The following is a 24,273-nucleotide window of genomic DNA, read 5'->3' as shown; positions in this document are numbered from 1 at the left end:
TAAGCATTGGAGGGTCACCAAATTATATATTATATAAATAATTAATGAATTAAAATTGAAAAAAATAATAATATACGGTCAAGGTGTCTCGTTTATGGAAAATATGAACAAAAGTGGTTTGCTATTTTTGGGCTCTTCCCACCATTGGCTACTTGCATCGGAATGTACCATCTTACAGAAACGAACGTTTTCATTATTTGAAGCCTCCTAGTAGACACGACAAATATTACAACGTTTCTGTGCTTTCCATTAAAGCGATACAACATTGAAAAGTTCGCACCCGGCAAAAACACGATAAACATGAACAAGACGAGCAGTGGAAAATGGTACGTTCCTTCACCACACTCCAGTAAAAGAGAGAGAGAGGATCAACATGGCGTCCGAGCAGGTCCGTTATATTCTCAATTTGTTCTTGTTTTCTCATTTTGTAACACAAGTTTAAGTATACCGAGCGAATAATTACTTTCGGTGCATCTGAACTCTTTGTATTTAAACCCAGCGCGCTGTCATTCGAGCGTAATAAACATTGGCCTTCCTTATGGTAATTGTTTAATAAAGGCTGCGTTGCATGTCAAATGGGATTCAATGTGACACTTAATCAGGCTTGTGTGACGACGAACTAAACGCTAAGGGTGCCGATAATTAACGGTTTATTAGATCTGTTTTGATGCTAAATTGGGAAGGGTGTATTTTTAGTGATGGGCTCACATACAGACAGGCTGTCTCATAGGAGACACATTCCAGCACACATAATGTGATGAGAAGATCAACGGGATTCATTCGTATCAATCAGCCTTGCTTAAAAGGGCCATTGTCATTTCAGAAAGTAAAAGTTCACATATGTCCAAATCAGAAAGTGTGCGGTTGTAGACGACCACAATGTAGTAGTCCAAGCTGCTTCTTTTTTTTTCCCCCAGTTATATTGCAGCCTCCCAGAAATGCCAGCCAGTGCGTCCGCACAGGTTTATACCACATGACCTTTCACAATATCTGCCTTAACCAAGTGTGGCGTTAACTATTCTCCAGGAGAGCGCCAACGGGCCGGTGAAAAAGTCCATGCGGGAGAAGGCCATTGAGAGACGTGGCGCCAACAAGGAGCACAACAGCAACTTCAAGGCGGGCTACGTGCCCATCGAGGAGGAGCGTCTGCACAAGACGGGCCTTCGCGGGCGCAAGGGCAACATGGCCGTGTGCGTCATCGTGCTGCTCTTCCTCCTCGCTTTGATTAACCTCATCGTGAGTACGGCAATAACAAAAAATGCAGTGTCTGCCAAAAAACACCAGAATAATAGAAGTGACACTGCGCAGTATTGTAATGTATAAAAAACAAAAAAGTGATTTCGTCACACTTGACAGTTAAGAACGCATCCCATACAAAGTGTCTGCTACTGTGCCGTTCCATTCAGATCACTCTGGTCATATGGACGGTGATCCGCATCGGTCCGAACGGGTGCGACAGCATGGAGTTCCATGAATCGGGCCTGCTGCGCTTCAAGCAGAAGGCCGACATGGGCGTGGTTCACCCTCTGCATAAAAGCACGATCGGCGGTCGTAAGGACCAAGACCTGCTCATCGTCGGCAACAACAACCCGGTAAGAGGAGATGGAAAACCAGTCGCGAGGGCTCCCTCTAGTGGTACATTAAAGAATCACTGCACTCTACAACTGTAAAAAAAAAAAAATGCTAATTATATATTTTTAGGTGCTACTTTGTGTAAAAAGTCCAAGAAGCACTGATCTAGATGTTGAATGTTGGTGGTTGCAGGTAGTGTTCCAACAGGGCACGTCCAAGTTGAGCGTGGAAAAGGACAAGACGTCCGTGGTCAGCGACACGGGGATATCTTTCACGGACCCTCGCACCCAGACCACTTTCTTCAGCACAGACTACGAAAACCACGAGTTCCACCTGCCAAAAGGTGTGAAGGTGCTCAGTGTCAAGAAGGCTTCCACAGAAAGGGTAAGTGTCGCATTTTTTTTGAGTTTAACGGCAAGCTCTAACAGCCGTTTGGCTACCTATTAACTCATTTGCTCCCAAAAATGTATAAATCCGTTCTGTTTTAAATGTTTGAAGTGTCCCAAAGACGTATTTATAAGTTTTTTTATGCTTGAGCATACAGAAGGCTTTGATGCAGCCTCAACTGCACAGAACGGTTGAAGAAATGGTAGTTATTACAAAAATGGCCAGCAGGTGGCAGCAGAGTATAAGAGATCAACCAGGGCCGTGTTGGAAAAAAGCTCATTTACCCACAATTCTAAACAGAAATATGAATAATGATGAAACTTAGCTATATTGTAATGCTAATCACTGCAAAACAGAAAGATACAAATATACTTTTTTTTCTCCTGATGAAAGAAGAGACTCTCTTTCTTTTGGTAGGTTTCAAGTTTTGATAGCAATAGAACACAATATTCTGCGGCCCTTGCAAAATCAGTCCAAATCCAGTCAAACAGCCGGGAGCGAAAGGGGTTGCTTCAGTCAAAATGTCTGCCAGTGAACGAGTTAAGTTTCTGGAACGTTTAGTTCTTGGTCCATGTAGTTCCAATTTGTGCGCCTGCTTTCCTGCCAGATCACCAGCAACGCCGCATCAGACCTGAACATCCGCGGGGACAGCAAGGCCATCATTCGCGGCAACGAGGGCGTCAACATCATGGGCCGCACCGTCGAGTTCCGGATGGGCGGCGACATCGAGCTCAGAGCCGTAAGTACACGCGCTCACCCGGACGTACATTTTCACTTGGTTACTTGCAGGGGTGTGAAAGGTGCGCTCGCTCGCTCGCTCGCTCACAGGAGAACAGCATCGTGCTGAACGGCTCGGTCATGTTCAACGCCACGCGCATCCCCAACTCGGCGGGCGACGTCTACTTCGACGAGGGCGTGGAGCGCTACAAGTTGTGCATGTGCGCCGACGGGACGCTGTTCCGCGTGCAGGTAAAGTATCCCAACATGGGCTGCCAGACGTCAGACAACCCGTGTCGAAACACCCACCAAGGACTGTAACCCCAAGACCCCGCCTCCCTCTCGCAAAAGGAAAACAAAAAAAAACTATTCATGGTTTACATGATGACAAGCGTTTGGAAAATGCAGTGTTTCGTTTGACCATCCAGTATTATTTTTCTTATTTATATCCTGGAGGGTTGCACCAGGACTTATTTGGCAGCTGTGTGTGCGTGACGTGTTCACTGACCACTAAGCGATGAGTTGGATTTATGCACTGCAGTCATGCTCGAAGCTCTCAAAACTGTCAATCATGACATCGGCTTCACCAGTCATGGATGTGCTTGCCATACAAGAGCCACAGCAGGTGGTCAAAATATTGGACACGGCTCTCACAGCTACGATGCGGCTCGTCCATATTGTTCAATTAACCCTCCTGTTGTACTGCGGGTCAAATTGACCCGTTTTAAAGTTTAAAAATCATTGGAAAAACATTTTTTTATTTGGAAAATTGATTAAACCTTTCACGTTATTTTGTTCTTTTATGAGTTTTTTTTTCCCCTTTAAATCTACTTGCGGGTCAAATTGACCCGTTTTAAAGTTTAAAAATCATTGGAAAAACATTTTTTTTTATTTGGAAAATTGATTAAACCTTTCACGTTATTTTGTTCTTTTATGAGTTTTTTTTCCCCCTTTACATCTACTTGCGGGTCAAATTGACCCGTTTTAAAGTTTAAAAATCATTGGAAAAACATTTTTTTATTTGGGAAAATTGATTAAACCTTTCACGTTATTTTGTTCTTTTATGAGTTTTTTTTTCCCCTTTACATCTACTTGCGGGTCAAATTGACCCGTTTTAAAGTTTAAAAATCATTGGAAAAACATTTTTTTAATTTGGAAAATTGATTAAACCTTTCACGTTATTTTGTTCTTTTATGAGTTTTTTTTCCCCCTTTACATCTACTTGCGGGTCAAATTGACCCGTTTTAAAGTTTAAAAATAATTGGAAAAACATTTTTTAATTTGGAAAATTGATTAAACCTTTCACGTTATTTTGTTCTTTTATGAGTTTTTTTTTTCCCCTTTTACATCTACTTGCGGGTCAAATTGACCCGTTTTTAAAGTTTAAAAATCATTGGAAAAACATTTTTTTATTTGGAAAATTGATTAAACCTTTCACGTTATTTTGTTCTTTTATGAGTTTTTTTTTCCCCTTTAAATCTACTTGCGGGTCAAATTGACCCGTTTTAAAGTTTAAAAATCATTGAAAAAACATTTTTTTATTTGGGAAAATTGATTAAACCTTTCACGTTATTTTGTTCTTTTATGAGTTTTTTTTCCCCTTTACATCTACTTGCGGGTCAAATTGACCCGTTTTAAAGTTTAAAAATCATTGGAAAAACATTTTTTTAATTTGGAAAATTGATTAAACCTTTCACGTTATTTTGTTCTTTTATGAGTTTTTTTTCCCCCTTTACATCTACTTGCGGGTCAAATTGACCCGTTTTAAAGTTTAAAAATAATTGGAAAAACATTTTTTAATTTGGAAAATTGATTAAACCTTTCACGTTATTTTGTTCTTTTATGAGTTTTTTTTTCCCCCTTTACATCTACTTGCGGGTCAAATTGACCCGTTTTAAAGTTTAAAAATCATTGGAAAAACATTTTTTTAATTTGGAAAATTGATTAAACCTTTCACGTTATTTTGTTCTTTTATGAGTTTTTTTTCCCCTTTACATCTACTTGCGGGTCAAATTGACCCGTTTTAAAGTTTAAAAATCATTGGAAAAACATTTTTTTATTTGGAAAATTGATTAAACCTTTCACGTTATTTTGTTCTTTTATGAGTTTTTCTTTCCCTTTACATCTACTTGCGGGTCAAATTGACCCGTTTTAAAGTTTAAAAATCATTGGAAAAACATTTTTTTAATTTGGGAAATTGATTAAACCTTTCACGTTATTTTGTTCTTTTATGAGGTTTTTTTTTCCCCTTTACATCTACTTGCGGGTCAAATTGACCCGTTTTAAAGTTTAAAAATCATTGGAAAAACATTTTTTTAATTTGGAAAATTGATTAAACCTTTCACGTTATTTTGTTCTTTTATGAGGTTTTTTTTTCCCCTTTACATCTACTTGCGGGTCAAATTGACCCGTTTTAAAGTTTAAAAATCATTGAAAATATTTTAATTTAGAAAAACAGATTAACCTTGTCACATTATTTTGTTCTTTTCTTCCATTATGTATTTAAAAAAAAAATCCATTTAACTGATTGAAAAAAATACATTCTAATCAAGTAAAATGTAAGTAATGTAAACAAAATATCAGATAAAATGTATTTTCTTCACATTTTGTTATTTTATATATTTTTCTAAATAATTTTCAAACAAATTTTTGGTCATTTAACCCACTTAAATGAAATGAAAGAAAACGTGTTTTTCTTGTGTTAGTTTTATTTTCCCGTTAATTGTACATTTTTAAAATTAATTTGAACTATTTAGCAGGTCAAATTGAGGTGCCTAAAAAATTTTTTGTTAAAAAGACAATTTCATCTGATGGCCTTATTTGTGTTTTAGTCAAGCAGCTGTCGCTTTCTCAAGGTGTTTTACAGAAACACAACATAAAACAAACTTTACATAAAACATTAACAGTAATACGATCACATTCGCTTTTGATGTTTGAAGCGGTGATAGACGAAAAAGAAGAATCTGTGTCCTTTCAAAAGACGTGATCAAGTTTGCAGAAACAAACTTAACAGGAGGGTTAATCCTACCAAATGTGAGTATCATTTGATTTCGTACAACCTAAATGAGGATTCATCGTAAAACCTGTGTAACTTTTGCTTGCCAACATTGTGGTGTGTTTGTTTGAATAAAAACATGGCGTGTCAGCGTTGTTATCGTTTGTTTTGGCTAAAGGTCTCGGGGCGTGCGCGTGCTCCATTTGAAAATGACGGCCTTTTATGATGGAATAGAATGTGCGGGCTGGGCCGTCAGGAACGCACTTATCTCGACAGAAAGGGGAAGACAGTAAGTAAGGCATTCGCTGCACGTAAATGATTGAATGCCATTTTTGGGCGGGATCAAACTTGAGCAGACTTTGGCCACCAAGTTTAAAGCACTTCAGATGTGACGAGTCGATGGTTGCGGCGGATCGTTCGGATTGGAGAGGATGGCTCGGATTCGGATCCTTTTGGTGCTGCTACTCGCCGCCTCCGGGCTCCGCTGCCACTCGCCCACTTGCCCGCCCTCCTGCCGGTGCGCCGGGCCGTCCGTGGCGAACTGCTCCTCGGCAGGCCTCCGGGCCGTGCCGCAAATCCTGGACTCGACGGCCCATCTGGACGTCTCTCACAACCGGCTAGAGCGGACGCCGCTGGCGCGCCGGACGCTTCCGCAGCTCCGCAGCCTCCGCTTGGCCAACAACAGCATTACGCGCCTGACGCTTTGCATCCACGGGCGTGTCCAGGATCAAGGGTGCGCCTCCTGGGGCCCTAACCTGCAGCTGCTATCTGTGGAGAGGAATCAGCTACGACGAGTCCCACGGGGTGAGTCACCAGGTCGTAAATGCTTCATTAGGTACATATGGACGTGCTTAGCAAAGGTTCTGCCACTCGTGAGAAGCAAACAACAGGTTTGGATCGGAAAGTCAAGTTAGGGGGGAGACGGCAGTGTCACATACAAAGCAAAGACAAGTGAGTTCAATGATTTGAAAACTGTCATCGATTTTGCCTGCATCAGCTCCTCGGGTGGGTCGTTCCAAAGTCGAGACGCTCCGATGTAGAAAGGTAGTTTTCAAGTTTCAACTTTGGACCAAACAAAAGGCCCCTCACCTGAACATCTGTGCCTCATATCAGGTTAAAAGTTCACTTCAATCGCTCCGAGTCAAGTCATCTTAATATAGACAGTTTTGCTGGATTTGGTCTGACTTTGCAAGGCCCGCAGAATATTGTGTTCTATTGCTATAAAAACATGAAACCTATCAAAAGAAAGATTAGAGTCTCTTTCATCAGGAAGAATAAAGTATTTTTCTATCGGTTTATATTTTGTAGCAGTTGCCATTCAAATATATCTAAGTATCAAGTTTAAAACACCGGAGAAAAGAGCTTGTTGCAATCTCTTATACTCTGCTGCCATCTGCTGGCCAACTACCATTGCTTTAAGCATCCTCTTCAGGTTAGAGGCTGCATCAAAAGCCTTCTGTATGCTCTAGCATAAAAAACAAAGTTAAAAAAAAAAGAAGAAGATATAAATAAGTTGTTAGGACCATGAAAATATTTAAAATAGAACGTTTTCATGCGTTTTTGTTTATACAGATGAATGCATTAACTGTTTTACAAGTATACAGTAAAACAATAAATTAACTTTTACAAGTATACAGTAAAACAAACTATACCACTCACTAACGCAGACGTGCAGAGGGACAATATTTGGGAGGTGAGTCAAAGAATGCAAAGGAAAAGCTCAATACAGTTCACCTGTGGAGTTGTAGTCCTATTGGTTACTTTGCGTCCTCGAAAGGCTTGAGTGCTCTGGAGGCCTTGGAGGTCCTGCAGCTGTCCTTCAACAGCATCACCGCCATCCAGCCAGGAGAACTGGACAACCTACGTGGGCTGAGGGAGCTTCACCTCCAACACAACCTCATTAGTAGCCTGACCCCGCGTGTCCTACGACATTTGCACCAGCTCCAGGTAAGCATTACCATAATACAATCATATCAAAACTATATTATATCTTAAGTATCAATATGGCTGATGGTAGTCCTATTTGTAGTCTTGATGGATATTAAATCCTGCAGCTCTGCAGTAATCCCTAAATAAAGATTAGCTGCAGTCTTGAGGAGGACAATGCATTATTTGGACCTCAACTACATCATCATCGATGAGACTCTCGTGATGATGACGGACCATAATTAAGAAATGCTTAAAGCTGTGCGTTGACCAACATTTGTCTCATGGCAGATCCTTGACGTGAGCTTCAACATGTTGACCAGCCTCCACCCTTCGATCTACCTCTCTCTGCGCACCATCGGGGCCGCCGTTAACCTGGCTGGAAACAGGTGGCACTGTGACTGCAGCATGCGCAGCATAAGAAGATGGATGGCTTTCGACGGGAGTGCAGGCTCGCGCTCCTGGGATTTGGTTTGCGCTTCCCCGCCCATTCTCGCCGGTGCGGACGTTCTACAACTGGAGGACGATGATCTGAAATGTGGGAGTGCTGAAACGGAACCACAGCTCCACCAAGATGTGACGGCCTACAGGGGTTCCGAGGTTATGCTGTCCTGTGCCACAGAGGGTAACGGCTAAACGAATCCTCCACACCGTCAAAACCAAATAAATGACTCGCGTGTCTTATTCTTAGGTGCGTCATGGTGGACACCCGCTGGTTTGGCACCTGCAAACCAACCTCAGTCTGGTCTTCTCATCAGTGCAGTCACAGAGAAAAACACTGGTTTTTACGTGTGTTTGTCCAAGGACCACCAGGTGGTGTCCGTCTTTCACCTCCGTATTGGAGGAACTAGCAGAAAAGCTCGAAGTGCACCTGAAAGAATCACAGGTGAAGAAAGGAGCCAAAGCGTGACACAGTCCACCTTGACGTTAGCTGTGTGTCTGTCCGTCTTAATCACCTTTCTGTTCGCCTTCATCCTGGGAGTTCTCCTAAGACCTTGTATCGACATGCTCTGGAAGAAGACCACCAAAAAGAAAACATCCAACTCTGTCTCGTCGGCCGAGGAGAAACAATATGACAACGAGGCCTACTCGCAAGGTGAGGACCCAGAGGAGTCGCGGCCTCACAGGGAAAGGAGAGTCACGTTCAGCAAAGCGGACTTCGGGGAAGAAAACAATGTTAAATATTACGACACGGAACGCGATACAAGATCAGATGTTACGGTAGCTGAATGTGAAACAGTCAGAGAGGGAGATTCAGGAAGTGAGAAAAGTCTGGAGAGGACTGATTCAATGGATGCAAGAGGTCTTTCGAAACAAAAACCAAAGAGTAAGAGAAGTTTATCTGATTCCTCTCTTTCTGACAAGGACCAAAAGGAAGTGGCCACTGTTCAGCAGAACTCAACAGAATTACCTCAAATGTCCATTAATAAAATTCCAGGATTTTCCTCTGAACCCATTGCAGATTGTATACCACGTCCAAACAACGGCAGGATGTTAGCAGCGGAACCAGAGGATGACGAAGAACAGTTTGACTTCAGCGATTCTGTCCGCAGCTCATCTCCGAAAACCAGCAGCCCCATCGGTTCCTTTAACTACACCAGACAAATGATGCCAAGGCTGAACAGGAAGGACTCGTCCAGCTCCACTTCATACATCAGCGACGACGAACCTTCACAATACACAGTCAACCCAGACCCGCCGGACGAGGAGGTTAGCAGGAGCTATGCTAAAACTAAGGTCTCCAACACCCTTCCTGGTTTGAAATCTACGAGAGAATACAAACCTACCCTGGATCAGAACACAGAACTTTGGTGGCCTGCAGTCAATCTCGAGCACTCGATGCGCGTCCCGAGACGTATGCATATCAAAGTGCGTGATAGTGATGCTCAAACCTTAAGCTTCAGCGAGAAATCTGGGACAGTGATGGTCACAGCAGGAGTTGCCCCTTCAACTTCTTTCTCCAGCAGTGACAGGGAAGAAGAAGAAACCGGGCATCCAATTACACCACCGCCAGTGCTTGATCTTGGGCATACCATCTCGTTCCAGAAACGTTTAGATATCAAAGCACCATCGCCAGCATCAGATTCATCAACCATCACCGACTCTGAGGATGAATCAATATCTCAAAAGGTGGACCGAGCAGGGCTTCAAAGTCAGGAAGTACGCCAGGAGACACACATAAGGTGGCCTACCATCGACCTTCGGCAGATTCCTCACAGTGAAAGGCATCAAAATGTCAAGTCAACATTTCATGATTTCTCTTCAAGCAGTGACAGTGAGGAGGTAATAAGGGTCGGCATGACACAGCCTCCATCTAAAGTATCACCAAGTTATGACCCACAATCACGTTGGCCCTCAATTGATCTCGAGGATTCTTTTAGAATTAAGAGGCGTCTAGATGTCAAACCATTGTCACCAACTTCAGGTTTAACGTCCAGTAGTAACAGCGAAGATGGAACAATGTTTTACACTCAAAAACAAGAGCAAAGGAACAGTAAAGTAACAGGGTACCCCATTAAAGCAGCTCCAACACTAGGTTATGACCCACAGTCACGTTGGCCTTCAATTGATCTTGAGGATTCTTTCAGAATTGAGAGGCGTCTAGATGTCAAACCATTGTCACCAATTACAGGTTCGACATCCAGTAGAAACAGCGAAGATGGAACAATGTATCACACTCATAAACAGGAGCAAGGGATTGTAAAGGTAACTAGGGACCCCATTAAAGCCACTCACACACCAAGTTATGACCCACCACAAGCACGTTGGCCCTCGATTGATCTCGAAGATTCTTTCAGAATTAAGAGGAGTCTAGAAGTCAAACCACTGCCACTAACTTCGGGGTCAACGTCCAGCATTGACAGTGACGATGAAACAACATACTACACTCAAAAACAGGAGCAAGGGAACAGTAAAGTAACAGAGTACCCCATTAAAGCAGCTCCAACACTAGGTTATGACCCACAATCACGTTGGCCCTCAATTGATCTTGAGGATTCTTTTAGAATTGAGAGGCGTCTGGATGTCAAACTATTGTCACCAACTTCAGGTTTAACGTCCAGTAGTAACAGCAAAGATGGAACAATGTATCACATTAAAAAACAAGAGAAAGGGACTGTAAAAATAACTAGGGACCCCATTAAAGCCACTCCCACACCAAGTTATGACCCACAACCACGTTGGCCCTCAATTGATCTCGAAGATTCTTTCCAAATTAAGAGAAGACTAGATGTCAAAACAACTTCACCAAAGTTAGATGCATCATCCAACACTGACAGTGACGATGAAATGACTGATGGCATCACAAAACTGGAGCAAGGGACCTTAAAAGAAACGATGTACCCCATTAAAGCAGCCCCAATACAAAATTATGACCCACAATCACGTTGGCCCTCAATTGATCTTCAGGATTCTTTTAGAATTAAGAGGCGTCTAAACATCAAAGCACCTCCATCACCTTCAGATTCATCGACCAGCAGCAACAGTGAGCATGAAACAACTCATCACGTCGCAAAACTTGAGCAACAAGCCAGTACAGTAACTAGGTACCCCACTAAAGCATCCCCAACCCCAAATTATGACCCACAAGCACCCTGGACCTCTGTTAATCTTGAGGATTCTTTCCGCATCAAGAGAAGACTAGATGTCAAAACAACTTCACCAAAGTTAGATGCATCATCCAACACTGACAGTGACGATGAAATTACTAACCCCATCACAAAACTGGAGCAAGGGACCATAAAAGAAACTATGTACCCCATTAAAGCAGCCCCGATACAAAATTCTGACCTACAATCACGTTGGCCCTCAATTGATCTTCAGGATTCTTTTAGAATTAAGAGGCGTCTAAACATCAAAGCACCTCCACCACCTTCAGATTCATCGACCAGCAGCAACAGTGAGCATGAAACAATTCATCACGTCGCAAAACTTGAGCAACAAGCCAGTACAGTAACTAGGTACCCCACTAAAGCATCCCCAACCCCAAATTATGACCCACAAGCACCCTGGACCTCTGTTAATCTTGAGGATTCTTTCCAAATTAAGAGAAGACTAGATGTCAAAACAACTTCACCAAAGTTAGATGCATCATCCAACACTGACAGTGACGATGAAATGACCCAAGGGACCTTAAAAGAAACTATGTACCCCATTAAAGCAGCCCCAATACAAAATTATGACCCACAATCACGTTGGGCCTCAATTGATCTTCAGGATTGTTTTAGAATTAAGAGGCGTCTCAACGTCAAAGCACCTCCACCACCTTCAGATTCATCGACCAGCAGTGACAGTGAGCATGAAACAACTCATCACATAACAAAACAGGAACAAGGAGCCAAGTACCATACTGAAGCATCACCTGCACCAAGTTTTGACCCAAAAGCTCCTTGGCCCTCTATTGATCTTGAGGATTCTTTTCGAATTAAGAGGCATCTGAACATTAAAGCACCGTCGCTAACTTCATATTCATCATCAAGCAGCGACAGTGAGGATGAAACAACTCATCACATGACAGAGCAGGTGCAAGTGATCGCAAATGTAACAAGGCCCCCCATTAAAGCACCTCAAACACCAAGTTATGACCCACAAGCACCTCGGCCATCTGTTATTCCTGAAGGCCCTTTTAGAATTAAGCGGCGTCTAAACGTCAAAACACCGTCACCAACTTCAGATTCATCGTCCAGCAGTGACACTGAACATGGACGGACCAATCGCATCACAAAACCGGACCAGGAAACCACCAAAGTAACTAGTTACCCCATTAAAGCACCTCCAACGTCCAGTTATGACCCAGTATCTCCATGGCCCTTAATCGCCCTTGAAGATTCTTTCCGAATTAAGAGACGTCTAAACGTCAAAGCACCATCACCACCTTCAGTTTCATCCTCAACTAGCAGCAGCGAGCATGAATTGTCTCTTCAACCCACAAAACAGAAGCAAGGAGTGACTAACGTAATAAGGTACCCCAGTGAAGTGGTTCCAACACCAAGTTATGACCCAGAAGTATCTTTGCCCTCACTTGATTTTGAGAATTCCTTCCAGATTAAAAGGCGTTTAGATTTCAAAACACCATCACCAACTTCTGCTTTTTTGTCCAGCCGTGAAAGTGAACATGAAATCATGTACAACACCCCAAAACATGAGCAAGGGACCACAAAGATAACTAATTATCCCACAAAAGCGTCACCATCACCACGTTACGGCCTACAGCCTGCATGGCCCTCACTTGATCTTAAAGGTTCTTTCCCAATTAAGAGGCGTCTAAACATCATTGCACATCCACCACCTTCACATTCTTCGTCCAGCAGCGGCCGTGAGTACGAGATGACTTCTTACATTGTAAAACAGGAGCAAGGGACCAGAGATGCTCGGCATCCCATCAAAGTATCACCAAGACCAAGTTCTAACCCACAATCACCTTGGTCCTCACTTGGTCTTGAGGATTCTTTCCGAATTAAGAGGCGTTTAGATTTCAAAGTGCTGTCACCAACTTCAGCTTCATCATCCAGCATCATTAAACAAGGGAACACCAATCTAGCTTGGTACCCCACCACTGACTTGCCAACACCAGGGCACGATCCACAAGGAATTTGGTCATCACTAGACCCTGAGGATTCTTTAAGAATCAAGAGGCGTTTAGAAATTAAAGCAGCACCCGCTGACGTGTCAATTGGTGTCAGACAAGACCATACAGTGGGAGGACAACCAAACCGCTCGAACACACAAGACAATGCTCATGCAGATACCACTGAGACACAGGCATTGCCACGGGTATCTTTGGGTGTCAGCAGACGTTTGGATATCAGAGCTCCATCTCCACAACCACAATTGGATCCTGATAGCGTTTCTGCTGGGGTTTGGGATTCCAAATCAAATTGCTCCACCAGTGAGAATGAGAACGGCGATGGAGTGGCTGTTAAATCTCCTGTGATAATTGTCCCTCGCAATTCCAACCGAGAGCCAAACATCAAATTAGAAAAATACGTCATCGGTCCAGAGACGGCGGAGTACGAAACCAGCAACACGACCACGGAGATAAACCCGGAGCTCGAGTCACGGTGGGCCAACATGCATCTCGGGTTCTCTCGCTTCAGAAAGCGTCTTGAAATTACGTCGCATGCATTTGAACCGTCCGTGGCGCCCCTCAGTGAAAGTGAAACTGGAGCAGCAAAACTAAAGCAAGCGGTCGTTGACTGGCAAGAAATCAAGCGCACACAGTCACCCCTAACCGCTAGGCAAGTTCATGACAACGCCGACAAACCAGTAGTGAGTCCCGCAAGTGAAGAAAAACCGAATCTATCAGGTGTACCACATATCAGGAGATATCTGGATGTAAAGGCTCCAGTTACTCTCCAACAACATCGGGATACCGAAAGCAGCAGTCAAATTGAAACTGAATCCACAGAATATTCTCAATGGAGAGGAACGTCTCATGTCAGTCTTTCTTCTCTAAATGCAAACCAGAATGTGGCGAGCCAACCGACAAAGGAGAAGTCGCAAATCACCGCTGTGCTCGGGCAGTCTACCTCCAGCAGCTTTGAAGACGAGACGGGTGAGGTTGTAGAAGTCAGCAAGATGACGGAAGTTGCGAGGTCAGTTACACCAGAGAGCGAATCGCCAATACAATACAGACGTTTAATGATCAAAGCTTCGTCTCTACCAAGTGATACTTCCACCAGGGATCAACACACTGCAGTGCGGGATTCCGCTTATAGTACCAGATACCAACACTCATCTCTTGCCCCGAAGACCATTCCAAATCAAAGATCTGGTGATGATAGCTCACCCATGAGGAATCAACATGATTCCTCTTATAGTGCCAGATACCAGAACCCATCTCTTGGCCCGACAACCACTCCTGATCCAAGCTCTGGGCATGACACTCCCACCATTGATCCATCAAGGGTGAACAAAGTGACAAGGCAGGATGGCTCCTCCTCTAGTGCCAGATACAAGTTACCCTATAGTGCTACATACCTGAACCCATATGTTGCCCCGAAGGCCACTCCCAGTCCAGTCTCTGGGGGCGATACTCCCCCCACCAGAGATACATCAGGTGTGAACATAACTACACAAAGTAGTTCCTCCTCTAGTGCCAGATACCAGATCCCATCTCTTGCCCCAAGACCCTTCAGGAGCTCGACCGAGGGCCCATCAGCAGAGGTACGGTGGACAGGACTGAAGACCCGCCTGTCCGATCTCTCCAGACAACCAGACACAAGCCTACCATCTCCACGAGAAGGACTAAAAACAACTCTCGCTGGGTCCTTTACCCATGAGGTAGCACAGGAAAAAGGGAGCACAACCATGACAAGAGCTCTTAACCTAGGCGGAGGTTCTTTGTCGTCATTCAGCACCGATGCAATGTCAAAGGGCGCATCAGAAAAGAGGGGGATGAGAGGACTTGGCGCCCTGAAAGCCATGTCATCTGAGAGACAAACATGGGACAGGGAGGATGAAAAACTGAACTACTTCCAACAGAGTGGCGCTTCTGGGAAATTCCACCAGGACAGGTCAGAACTCCTCGTCTCTTCTACGTCAACAAACACTGCAGACGACCTTTCGTACGACATCCCGCGCTATCGGACACATGCACCTTTGATTAAGGAAACTCCACCCCCGGTTCCGACAACAGCGCTGCCAGATGAGGCTGTGGAGTCGACGTGGAATTCCAAAAGTTCTTATACGCCAAGCATTAGCCAAGTTTAAGTTGGGGTGGGATGAAAACCCTTCTGAAACGGCATCCAGGGTGCAAAGCTGTTAGCTATATTATTGTAACAGACATTTCAATATACGTTGTGCTAAATATTTTTGTTAGCTTTGATCCCAGGAAGGAATCAAAGTTCATGAGTTGGAAATTGGTGTATATAGAGATGTTTATGTTTTTACATTATTTCTGCAAAATCAGCATTAGGAAAAAAAAAAAAAGTCAGCCATTTGTTAGAAGCAGACATTTTGGGCAAATTCCATGGCCCGTACGTTGAACTCTTACGAGGAAATGTTTGTTTGATGGGTTACGCTAAATTGCCAAGGTTTTTGGACTGCGCCATCTAATGTGGGCAAAGAAAGGCGTCCAAGTTTGATGATAAAAGGGATCTCGTTGAAAAAATATATTTTAGATATTTGATATTGACTTCTGTTAAATATCCAATTTCGCTTAATTTGTCCAAAAAGTGTTAGTCTTTATTTACATGTGCCTGCTCTTCCACTAGAAGGCAAAATGTCCAATTCCGCTGTTGACACCCAAGTATATTGGAGTCATTTCAAACAAGGCCATTATTTCAGGTTTCACTAGTACGTACGTCTGTCACGGTCCAACGAATGCTCGGAAACACTGTTGAAATGTTCAATCCAGTTTTACGTTAATCTGAGTAACTAGTTGGGTATTCTTACCTGAAATAAGATTGTACTGCATGATTTTTTTTCCTCATGATTTTCTACCACAGTGTGATCGTGTTTTTCCTGGTTAGAAATAAAGTGCTCCAAAACAAGCAAAGTGGAGTTAACTTAATAAACCCTTTTTATTTAAGTATATAGACATTGGTTATAATGAAAACCGACATATAGACACTTAGTTTTACGTACATATATACATTTGGGACAAGCACGCTCACCTTCCTGCATTGTCACGAGAGAACACGAGAACATGAACTTAAATCTATACACAAACCGCGTGTTGTCTATTCTACATACAGTGAAACCAGAGGTGGTGCCGTGTTTGTGCGCGCATGTGCAAGGAAACAGATGCACTGCCAATAAATAAACTGCGTACGCCGCACTAGCTTTTTCGTGCGGCATCAATGAGGCGAACACTTGTTCCACCACGAGGTTACACGCATGTTTTTTCCAGATCTTAACAACGATAAACATGATCATGAGTTCCCGTCGGGAAGCCAAACGGTAAACATGATGGTGTTTATAAAAAAAAAAATTAAAAAAAAAACTAAGCACAAAACATTTGCACAAAGTCCTGTACACAAAAAAAAAAGGCTCTGTCGGGAGCTGCATGCAAATATTAAAATCATTTGGACGAGTCAGCGTCACAGCACAGCCAAAAGGACAAGAAAGGTGGACCAAAAAAACAAAAACAGCAGAGCGCTATTACACAGTTCCGACCTGCCCCACGTTCCCGTAGGTGGCGCTAGAAATGCTCGTTCCAACACTCTGGTGGGGAAGAAGGGGTTTGCTACCTGAAACTATTGGGACTAAAAAGGAAGACTGAACCACACGCCGGGGACAAAATGGACAGCGGGTTTGACGTCAGCCAGACTCCCAACCTTTACACTTATGTACATCCGTCATCTACGCGTGTGGTCAAGTTTGAGGCACAGCTAAGTGGACGCATCCATTGGCCCGGTGCGAGGACCAATAAATGCTAAGGCGGGCCTCTCTGGCCCGCCTAAATGGAATTAGCAGCAATGCGGTTTTGTTTGGTGCTAAAAAAAAGAAAAAAAGAAAAAAAAAAGACTGGCACTAATCAAGTAAACAGCACAGGCAGCTGAAACCTGCCATGGGAACCCAACATGTGACTTTTTATTATTATTATCTAAATGTGCTCACCCTTAAGACTCGGACCCCTTTCCTTTCTCCAACCCATAATACGTTCTCAAATTCCTCGTGGAAAGTGGTAAAGCTTTACCAGATCTGGTAACGTGCACCCACCCCCGCCCGTTGCTGTTTTTGTTTTAACGTTGTTGATTCTCGTCGTTGCGGTCGTCACAGTATTTTTGATGTTCGCCTTTTTTTTTTTTTTTTTCGCAGTCGTAGCTAGGACATCTGTCTTTCCTTGTACCATTCCACAAACTCGTCCAACAAGACGGGCCCTGGTGGGAGGAGGAAAGAAAGCTTTTAGTTAACGTTGCAGAGTTGCGCTGGGAGGAAAGATGCTCAGATCTACATTGGAAGCAAGAAAAGGAAGACATTGATTTTCGTTTCTTTTTAAGAAAGTAAAGTGTGATATCAACAGTTTGTCTTCTTTTTAAGGAAGCGCAACATTCGTTTGTTGTCTTTATAAAAGAGCGTAACATCAAACTTGTCTTCTTTTTGGGTTAGTGCAACACCAATAGTTTGTCTTTTGTAAACTACGAGAAAGGTAGTTCAACATAGAAGGTCTGAATTTATTTAAAAAAAAAAAAAAAAAAAAGCCGGGGTCGGGGTGATTGGCAGAAATTAATTTTCTTTCTCTCAAAGTATGGTACATTATTAGTTTGCATTCTGCAGAAAGTGTGAAATCTCAAGTTTGTCATTTTAGTAGCTTGTCTTCTTTTCAGGAAAGAGAAACCGTTTATTTAGTTTGTCTTCTTTCTAGGAAAGTGCATCATCAATATTTAGTAATTGTTTTGTTTTTTAAGTTGAGAGTGCAACATCAGTTTGTTGTCATGATACAAAAGCGCAACATTAAGCTTGCCCTCTTTTTTTTGGGAAAGTACAACACCAACAGTTTGTCTTTCGAAAACTGCAAAATCAAGATTTCATCTTTTTAGTAAAGTGTAACATCAATGGCATGTCTTCATTTAAAAAAAATAAAGAGTGAACCAAAAATAGCTAGTCTTTTTTCTGAAAGTACATTATTAGTTTGTCTTCTACTACAGAAAGTGTGAACTATACGTCATTTTAGTAGCTTCTCTTCTTTTTAGGAAAGAGAAACATTTTTTTTTATTTAGCCATGTGCGATAGTTTGGCTTCTTTCTAGCAAAGAGAAACAATATTTTTTTGTTTTGCTTTTCCAACAAATAGTTTATCGTCAGTGGCAAAGTTAAGAGTTTGTCTTGTTTTTTCGAAATGTAAATTAATACTTTGCTTTTGATTTAATAAAGTACAACATCAATGGAGTGGCCATGTGGCTATCATGAGAGACAATTGCACTTCCTGTTCCTTATCCAATTGGTCCGAGCGGGAACTCTCAGGGTCAGGTTTTAACACGGGGCTGACTTACAGGCTCCGTCCTCATCGTAGTTGCTGAGGTCCAAGTTGATTGTCCGGCTGAACTCCAACACGTTGCACCACTGGTCTTTGTTGACCACTTTGTACTTGGATTGCTGGGGAATCATACAGCAACAAAATTGCATCACAATCATCGCTTCGCTCCTGTAATTGGACACAAGTTTTATACCAAAAATATTGAGAGCATAATCAGAATAAGCAAAGTTTTGCTGCCGGTCTTTGAAATGCATGAAAACTCCATTCTTTACTTTATCTTTTAGCTTTGGTGTAATATTTGGACAAGCAACTATTTTTGCAATATTTATTTGTTTGTTTTATTCTTCCTATTTTTGCATTCATCATCTAATTGTTTTGTATGTATTTTCTAATATTTGCTTTTTTTCTGCTTATTTTGGTAGTTATCAAATTTTTTGTAATTTTCAGTAATTAGTTTTTTGTCTTATTTTGGTAATTATCAAAGTTTTAATAATTTTCAGTACTGTAATTTGTTTTGTTTTTTTTGTCTTATTTTGGTAGTTATCTAGTTTTTATTTTTCTAATATATGTTGTAGAGGAGGTCTTTCACATTCCTATTAATTCCTCTGCGGCCGTCGAGAGTGGCCCATCCTTACCTCTAGAAATTGATTAAAGACCGGAAAGAGGGGCCACGTCTTTCCCAACAGAAGCCCCAGCATGCACTTGGCTGTGTTTAAGTCCAAACTCCTCTGATCCTTCTCCTGCCGCAGAATACAATATTACATTATATATATATATATCTCATGAAATAAATGCAAAAACATACTATTCCTTTAAGTCAGCACATTCTGTCAAATTGACTCTTTTAATGGCTTGTATAGAAACTGCTGTATCTCCAAGTATCTCCACTATCAACACTAAAATACAATTCATTACAGATGCAATAAGAGGGCGTCAAAGCACTACTTTTCCCACAAACTGTGATTTAACTTTCAGCAGACTCACCCTGGCAAAGTCAAAGGCGTATCGGTAAATGAGCTTGAAGCTGGTGCTGTCGTTGAGGACGGATCTCAGGAAGTCCAGCGAGTTCCTCAACCTTTCGGTAGAGTCGCACCTGGAGAGTGAACAAGAGTCAGTCAGACGAAGAGAAACCCGCCACTTAAAAACAAAAAAAACACATTAGTGGCATACGTACTGCAGCGAGCCCATGCCCCTCAGCCACTCCTGCAGCGTGAAGTAGCCCATGCTCTGAGCATCCAGCTTCCACGCCAGCACCAGCATCACAACCTGCAATACACCACCATGAACCCTTGTCAGAGATGATAGTAAAAGTCTACACACCCCCATTCAAGTGAGGTTTATTTTAAAATAAAAAATAAAAAAAATGAAAGAGCAAGATAAATCATTTCCAAACTTTTCCTGGCAATGTAACCTGCAACCTGTACAATTCTACTGGGAAAAGAAAATCTCTTCAAGAGGGGAAGTAGAAATAAATACCGGATGTGTTTGAAAAAGTGTGCACGCCCTCCTAATCACTCACTCATTTTTAAAGGGAGGTCAGCACATACCTGCCACCATTTGAAGTGCCTCTGATTAATCCCAAATAAAGTTCAGATGCTCTAGTAGACTTTTTCTGACTTTATTTTTTTGCTTTCTAGCAGAAGCTTGAAGGTCTTGTGCTAATGCTGACTGCTGCGTGCTGCTTGTTCATAGGAAGATTCTGTGACAAAGGATCTGGCTGCTCAGTACAATTTGAGAAATTGAAATAATCTAATATCACACCAAACAAAGTGTGAATTCACTTCAAATGGTGAATAGTTGTATCAGATTTCTGGGTAAAATGTGCGCATTTAGAAATCTCTAAAGTCACTTTTATTCCCCATGAACCTGATGAAGGGTGAAAGAAGCAGTGGACTGCCAAGGAGACATTAACACAAAAAAAAATGTTTTTTCTTTTTTTTTTCTTTTATTCATACAACTAATACTTGTTTATTTCTTTCAAAATATTTTAATTTCATTTTTTTATCAATTTTTTCAAATTGTTATTTTATTCTTTTTTTTTAATTTAAACAATGACTCAAAACGATTCATCAATAGTCGTCAAACACTTTGATAATCGAATAGCTGTCGATTATTTTTGACACGACTACACGTAACTAAATTCCCAAATTGCATGGTTGCCAAACCAAGTCATCTCACATTCTCTGGTTCCACTCCGATGTCCTCGCAGAACTTCTCCATGCCCTCTGGACCCACCACGTCATCGCAGCCTATCAGAGACAAGGGTCACAACATCACATGGCCAAAACAATGTGATATCAAGCAATAAAGTGTCAGCTCACCGGCATATTCATAGAACCATTCCAAGCATCTCTTGTTGGAAAAGGTTTCCTCCTCGCGGATGAGCGGAGAGTCAATTTTTCTGGAAGTGCACATGTAACGGAAGCAAGTTATTTCACTAATAATTGCAATAGCAAACAAATAGAGAAAGAATGTGGTGCTATTTGTCCCAATATTCTTATATATATATATATATATATATATATATATATATATATATATATATATATATATATATATATATATATATATATATATATATATATATATAAATATATATGTGTGTGTGTGTGTGTGTGTTTCCCCCTCCTAGTGTGTAGAATTGTCTTTTGAATGAACCTCGATGTTGTAGCCCACGAGACCAAAAATACAATAATAATAAATCCTGCCTGTCCTGCCGACTCTTCTTCGCTGACATGTCATCCCCAGCAGTGGGTCTCCTCTTTTTCCTCGGGGGCATGGCTCTGGAGCAACAAGCTAAAGAAAAAAGATCATTATCATAAATAAAAAAGAATCACATTTGAGCATTTATTGTATTTTGCAGTATTTTTGTCATTGGTATTTTATTTTTATCTAATGTAATTTTAATGTATTTTTCCATCATTTTGTATTGTTTTCTAGTATATTTAAAAATTCACTTATTAAAACGATTCTTGAAAACAAACTACTTTTTCATTTGTGGAATTGAATTTATTGCACGTCACAAGTACAGGGCAATGAAATTCAATAACTGTTACAACCCGTCCAAGAGACACAAAAACAATTACCTACACAAGGGGACAGAACAGGAAACCTGACCGGTCACCAAAAGCAGCGCACCGATCTCCCAGATGAGAGGGAAGGGGGTGCAACTCCAGGATATCATATCATATGAGAACAGTTGTATATTTCAAGAAAAAAAAAAGTTTGACATTTTCAAGACGTTGAGTATTTTTAAGAAAGTCGTACTATGAAATTCTTTTAAATTAGAGAGAAAAGAGACATTTAAATCAAAATATCATATGAATAAAATATTTGCTTGTTTTCAAGATTGTCATGTATTATTAACAAGTGCATTTCGAAATGCATTAGAAAACAATACTAAATGACAAGATGGAAAAATTGAGAAAAATAATCCTCCATTCAGGTGAGAAAAACATTGCAGATATTACCCGACGTGTGGCTCTCCTGTCCAACGTCTTCCGTGAGATTCTGCCAGAAGAGATGCCAAACGCTTTTAAGCCAAATAAGTATACGCTTAAGAAACAAACACAACATGCTGTCGTATGCATTTACCAGCCTGTGCAATGTGTGGTGAATCTTATGGATGCTGGCCAGCGTAGTCAAGTGAGAATTCAGCTGAAAATCTGTCAAAAAGAAATAATAATTAAAGACACGAGGTACGGTTATTATAAGCAATTGTGGACATGGAAATCAAGTCAAGTACGAGGAGACACGAAGCTGCACGAAGATGACGTCCTGCCTCGTCAAAAGTCCCGAGCCCGTCCGTCGGCTAACGCTAGCGGTGCCAATAGATGTTCACGGCTTAGTTTAAGAGTGCAACAGCGTGATGTTTGAACACGAAATAACAGGGCGGACTTTTGACGTGACTCTAAAATGTGTACATTTAGCTTCCGGGTGGTCGTCAAATGCCAATTGAAAGAGATCATTAAAAGCAACACGGCGAGCTGGTGTTAGCTTGCGTACTGAAAATAGCAGTGCAACTTGCGTGGAGTTTACAAAGTAGCAAGGCGAGGTGTGCGCTTGGGATTTGTAGTCCGTTTCCGCTATGCGTTCCGTAAGATGCTCAGCTCGACTAAAGCCTTCATGAACTACAATTCCCAAGGACCTCAACAAGACTAGCGATTCTTTCAAAGCCATCTGCCCCCCACCACTAACATTCAACCAGATTGATTTACAAGCTTCTTTTTTTAACATTATACAAACCCTCAATATTGGTTCACTGTGTCAATTAGCATGCATGATAATTTCGGCGAGAAAAAAAGCCGGCTAAACGCGGCGAGCGGGCAAAATGGAAGATGTTAACTCAACTGCGTCACAGTTTTTCACTCTCTTTAAAACCTACACACGCATTTGACCCATTTCCACGTTCGTTACGTCGTCCACTAAACTCCCCCAAACCGAAATTATTCGTCCGTCCGTTACAGAAGACTTTTAAAAATGGGAAAAGAGCGCAACGCCAGGCATAGACACGAACTAAAGCTTCGCGTTCGGAGGGAAAAAACATCGACTGTAATCGAGGAAGGCAGACGCCAAGGGTGTGGATTTACATAATTTCACCTAACAAAAAAGTGTGGTATCGAATTAGAATTGGAAGTCCATTTAGACTCTGTACACGTCCTTTGTTGTCGCACTGGCAAAAACAAAGAGACCGACGAAAAATAGCTCAAAATTCATCGAACCCCGCAGAGCTGGCGAAATAAGCAAACGTCGAGTCTAGCGTATTTCTATTCATGTTCTGAACGCGTTCTGTTCCTTGTGAGCGGTCATAATATGACCAATAAAGCCGGTATGGGATTTTACTTACTGGCCGCATCAGAGTGCATCTTTATGAAACATACAACTGTCTGTGGGAAGTCCGCAGACCGGCCAATGGGCGGAACAAGTCGATGTTAAGCCACGCCCTGTGGACAGTGATTGGAACTGTGTCCGTGAAACGTCCGCCCATGTCACCATTCCATTGGCCAATCAAGCTGCCTCGCCAAAAACACTTCGCAGCGACTCCTCCCATGCGCCTATGTGATTGGTTACTGATCTCAAATCGGCATGGTCCATCTTTATAATTCATTGGTTCAATTTTGTTAATAGAAACATGATTGAAGCCACCGAAACCGGGTCCGCCTGTGCTACCATTCGATTGGCTAGTCATGCTGTCTCGTCAAAATAGAAATCGGTCCGGACACCGCCGACGCACTTACACGATTGATCAACAAAACCAAATGGGCGTGTACCACCATTAATCAATGAGACATACAATTAATTTCACAATTTTGTGACACATATATGTATTTATGATGTAAGATTACATTTCGAATTCATTTAAAATATATATATTTTTTAAATGTGATAAAACGTGATTAAAACCGGTTCCGTGGCACATCCGCCGGTACTCCCTTTCGATTGGCTAATCGAGCTGTCTCGTCAAGACCCCGCCTATACGTCAACATGATAGGTCAAACACAGTCAACAGCCCCGAGTAATGTGATTGGTCAATTTAGTCACGTGATGACCACCCACCTTTAGTGGTAGTAGTGGCGCTTTTGTGCACGTGAGCTCTTACCAATGCTTTACTTGACTTTTTGCCTCCACATATTCCACTGTGTGATTAAATAGAAGTATTTTGAACGCTAATAAACATGTATTGTCAAATTAAATAGAAACAGCACTAGATCAAGTTACTTGATATCCATCTCAAGGTCCATGAATGCCCTTTGCCC

At 41.9% G+C, this 24,273-nt stretch overlaps 2 protein-coding genes across 4 annotated transcripts; one reads left to right on the top strand and one right to left on the bottom strand.

Annotated features, from left to right (window-relative positions):
* The first annotated feature begins 308 nt into the window (after positions 1-308).
* Positions 309-5,821, top strand: sgcb (sarcoglycan, beta (dystrophin-associated glycoprotein)). The gene is made up of 6 exons (XM_077584878.1): positions 309-388; positions 1,027-1,236; positions 1,407-1,592; positions 1,765-1,956; positions 2,567-2,698; positions 2,788-5,821. Exons 1-6 carry the CDS (start codon positions 374-376, stop codon positions 2,995-2,997), a joined length of 945 nt encoding a protein of 314 aa, XP_077441004.1. The 5' UTR covers positions 309-373; the 3' UTR covers positions 2,998-5,821.
* Positions 5,822-16,095: 10,274 nt separating this feature from the next.
* Positions 16,096-23,412, bottom strand: dcun1d4 (DCN1, defective in cullin neddylation 1, domain containing 4 (S. cerevisiae)). 3 transcript variants are annotated; one of them, XM_077584746.1, is made up of 11 exons: positions 23,364-23,412; positions 22,112-22,182; positions 21,988-22,027; positions 21,226-21,313; positions 20,839-20,918; positions 20,696-20,766; positions 19,692-19,783; positions 19,502-19,610; positions 19,153-19,257; positions 18,534-18,636; positions 16,096-17,421 (listed from the first exon to the last, which is right to left on the bottom strand). In XM_077584746.1, the coding sequence occupies exons 1-11, from the start codon at positions 23,380-23,382 to the stop codon at positions 17,366-17,368; spliced, it is 834 nt and encodes a 277-aa protein (XP_077440872.1). In that variant the 5' UTR covers positions 23,383-23,412; the 3' UTR covers positions 16,096-17,365. The 3 variants fall into 3 exon arrangements, with proteins under 3 accessions (XP_077440872.1, XP_077440874.1, XP_077440873.1); XM_077584748.1 differs by lacking the exon at positions 23,364-23,412 and adding an exon at positions 23,239-23,323; XM_077584747.1 differs by lacking the exon at positions 23,364-23,412 and adding an exon at positions 22,263-23,216.
* Positions 23,413-24,273: the final 861 nt, after the last annotated feature.

The sequence above is a fragment of the Vanacampus margaritifer genome, chromosome 13 (assembly GCF_051991255.1).
Source record: "Vanacampus margaritifer isolate UIUO_Vmar chromosome 13, RoL_Vmar_1.0, whole genome shotgun sequence".
Lineage (NCBI taxonomy): Eukaryota > Metazoa > Chordata > Actinopteri > Syngnathiformes > Syngnathidae > Vanacampus > Vanacampus margaritifer.
This window is presented reverse-complemented; position numbering and strand designations above follow the sequence as displayed.

Coding starts and splice junctions, on each gene's coding strand:
- sgcb (XM_077584878.1), top strand. Junction 1,237..1,406: donor TCGCTTTGATTAACCTCATC/GTGAGTACGGCA, acceptor CGTTCCATTCAG/ATCACTCTGGTCATATGGAC. Junction 2,699..2,787: donor GCGACATCGAGCTCAGAGCC/GTAAGTACACGC, acceptor GCTCGCTCACAG/GAGAACAGCATCGTGCTGAA.
- dcun1d4 (XM_077584746.1), bottom strand. Junction 20,919..21,225: donor AAGAAGAGTCGGCAGGACAG/GCAGGATTTATT, acceptor GTGCACTTCCAG/AAAAATTGACTCTCCGCTCA. Junction 19,611..19,691: donor AGGGGCATGGGCTCGCTGCA/GTACGTATGCCA, acceptor TTCACTCTCCAG/GTGCGACTCTACCGAAAGGT.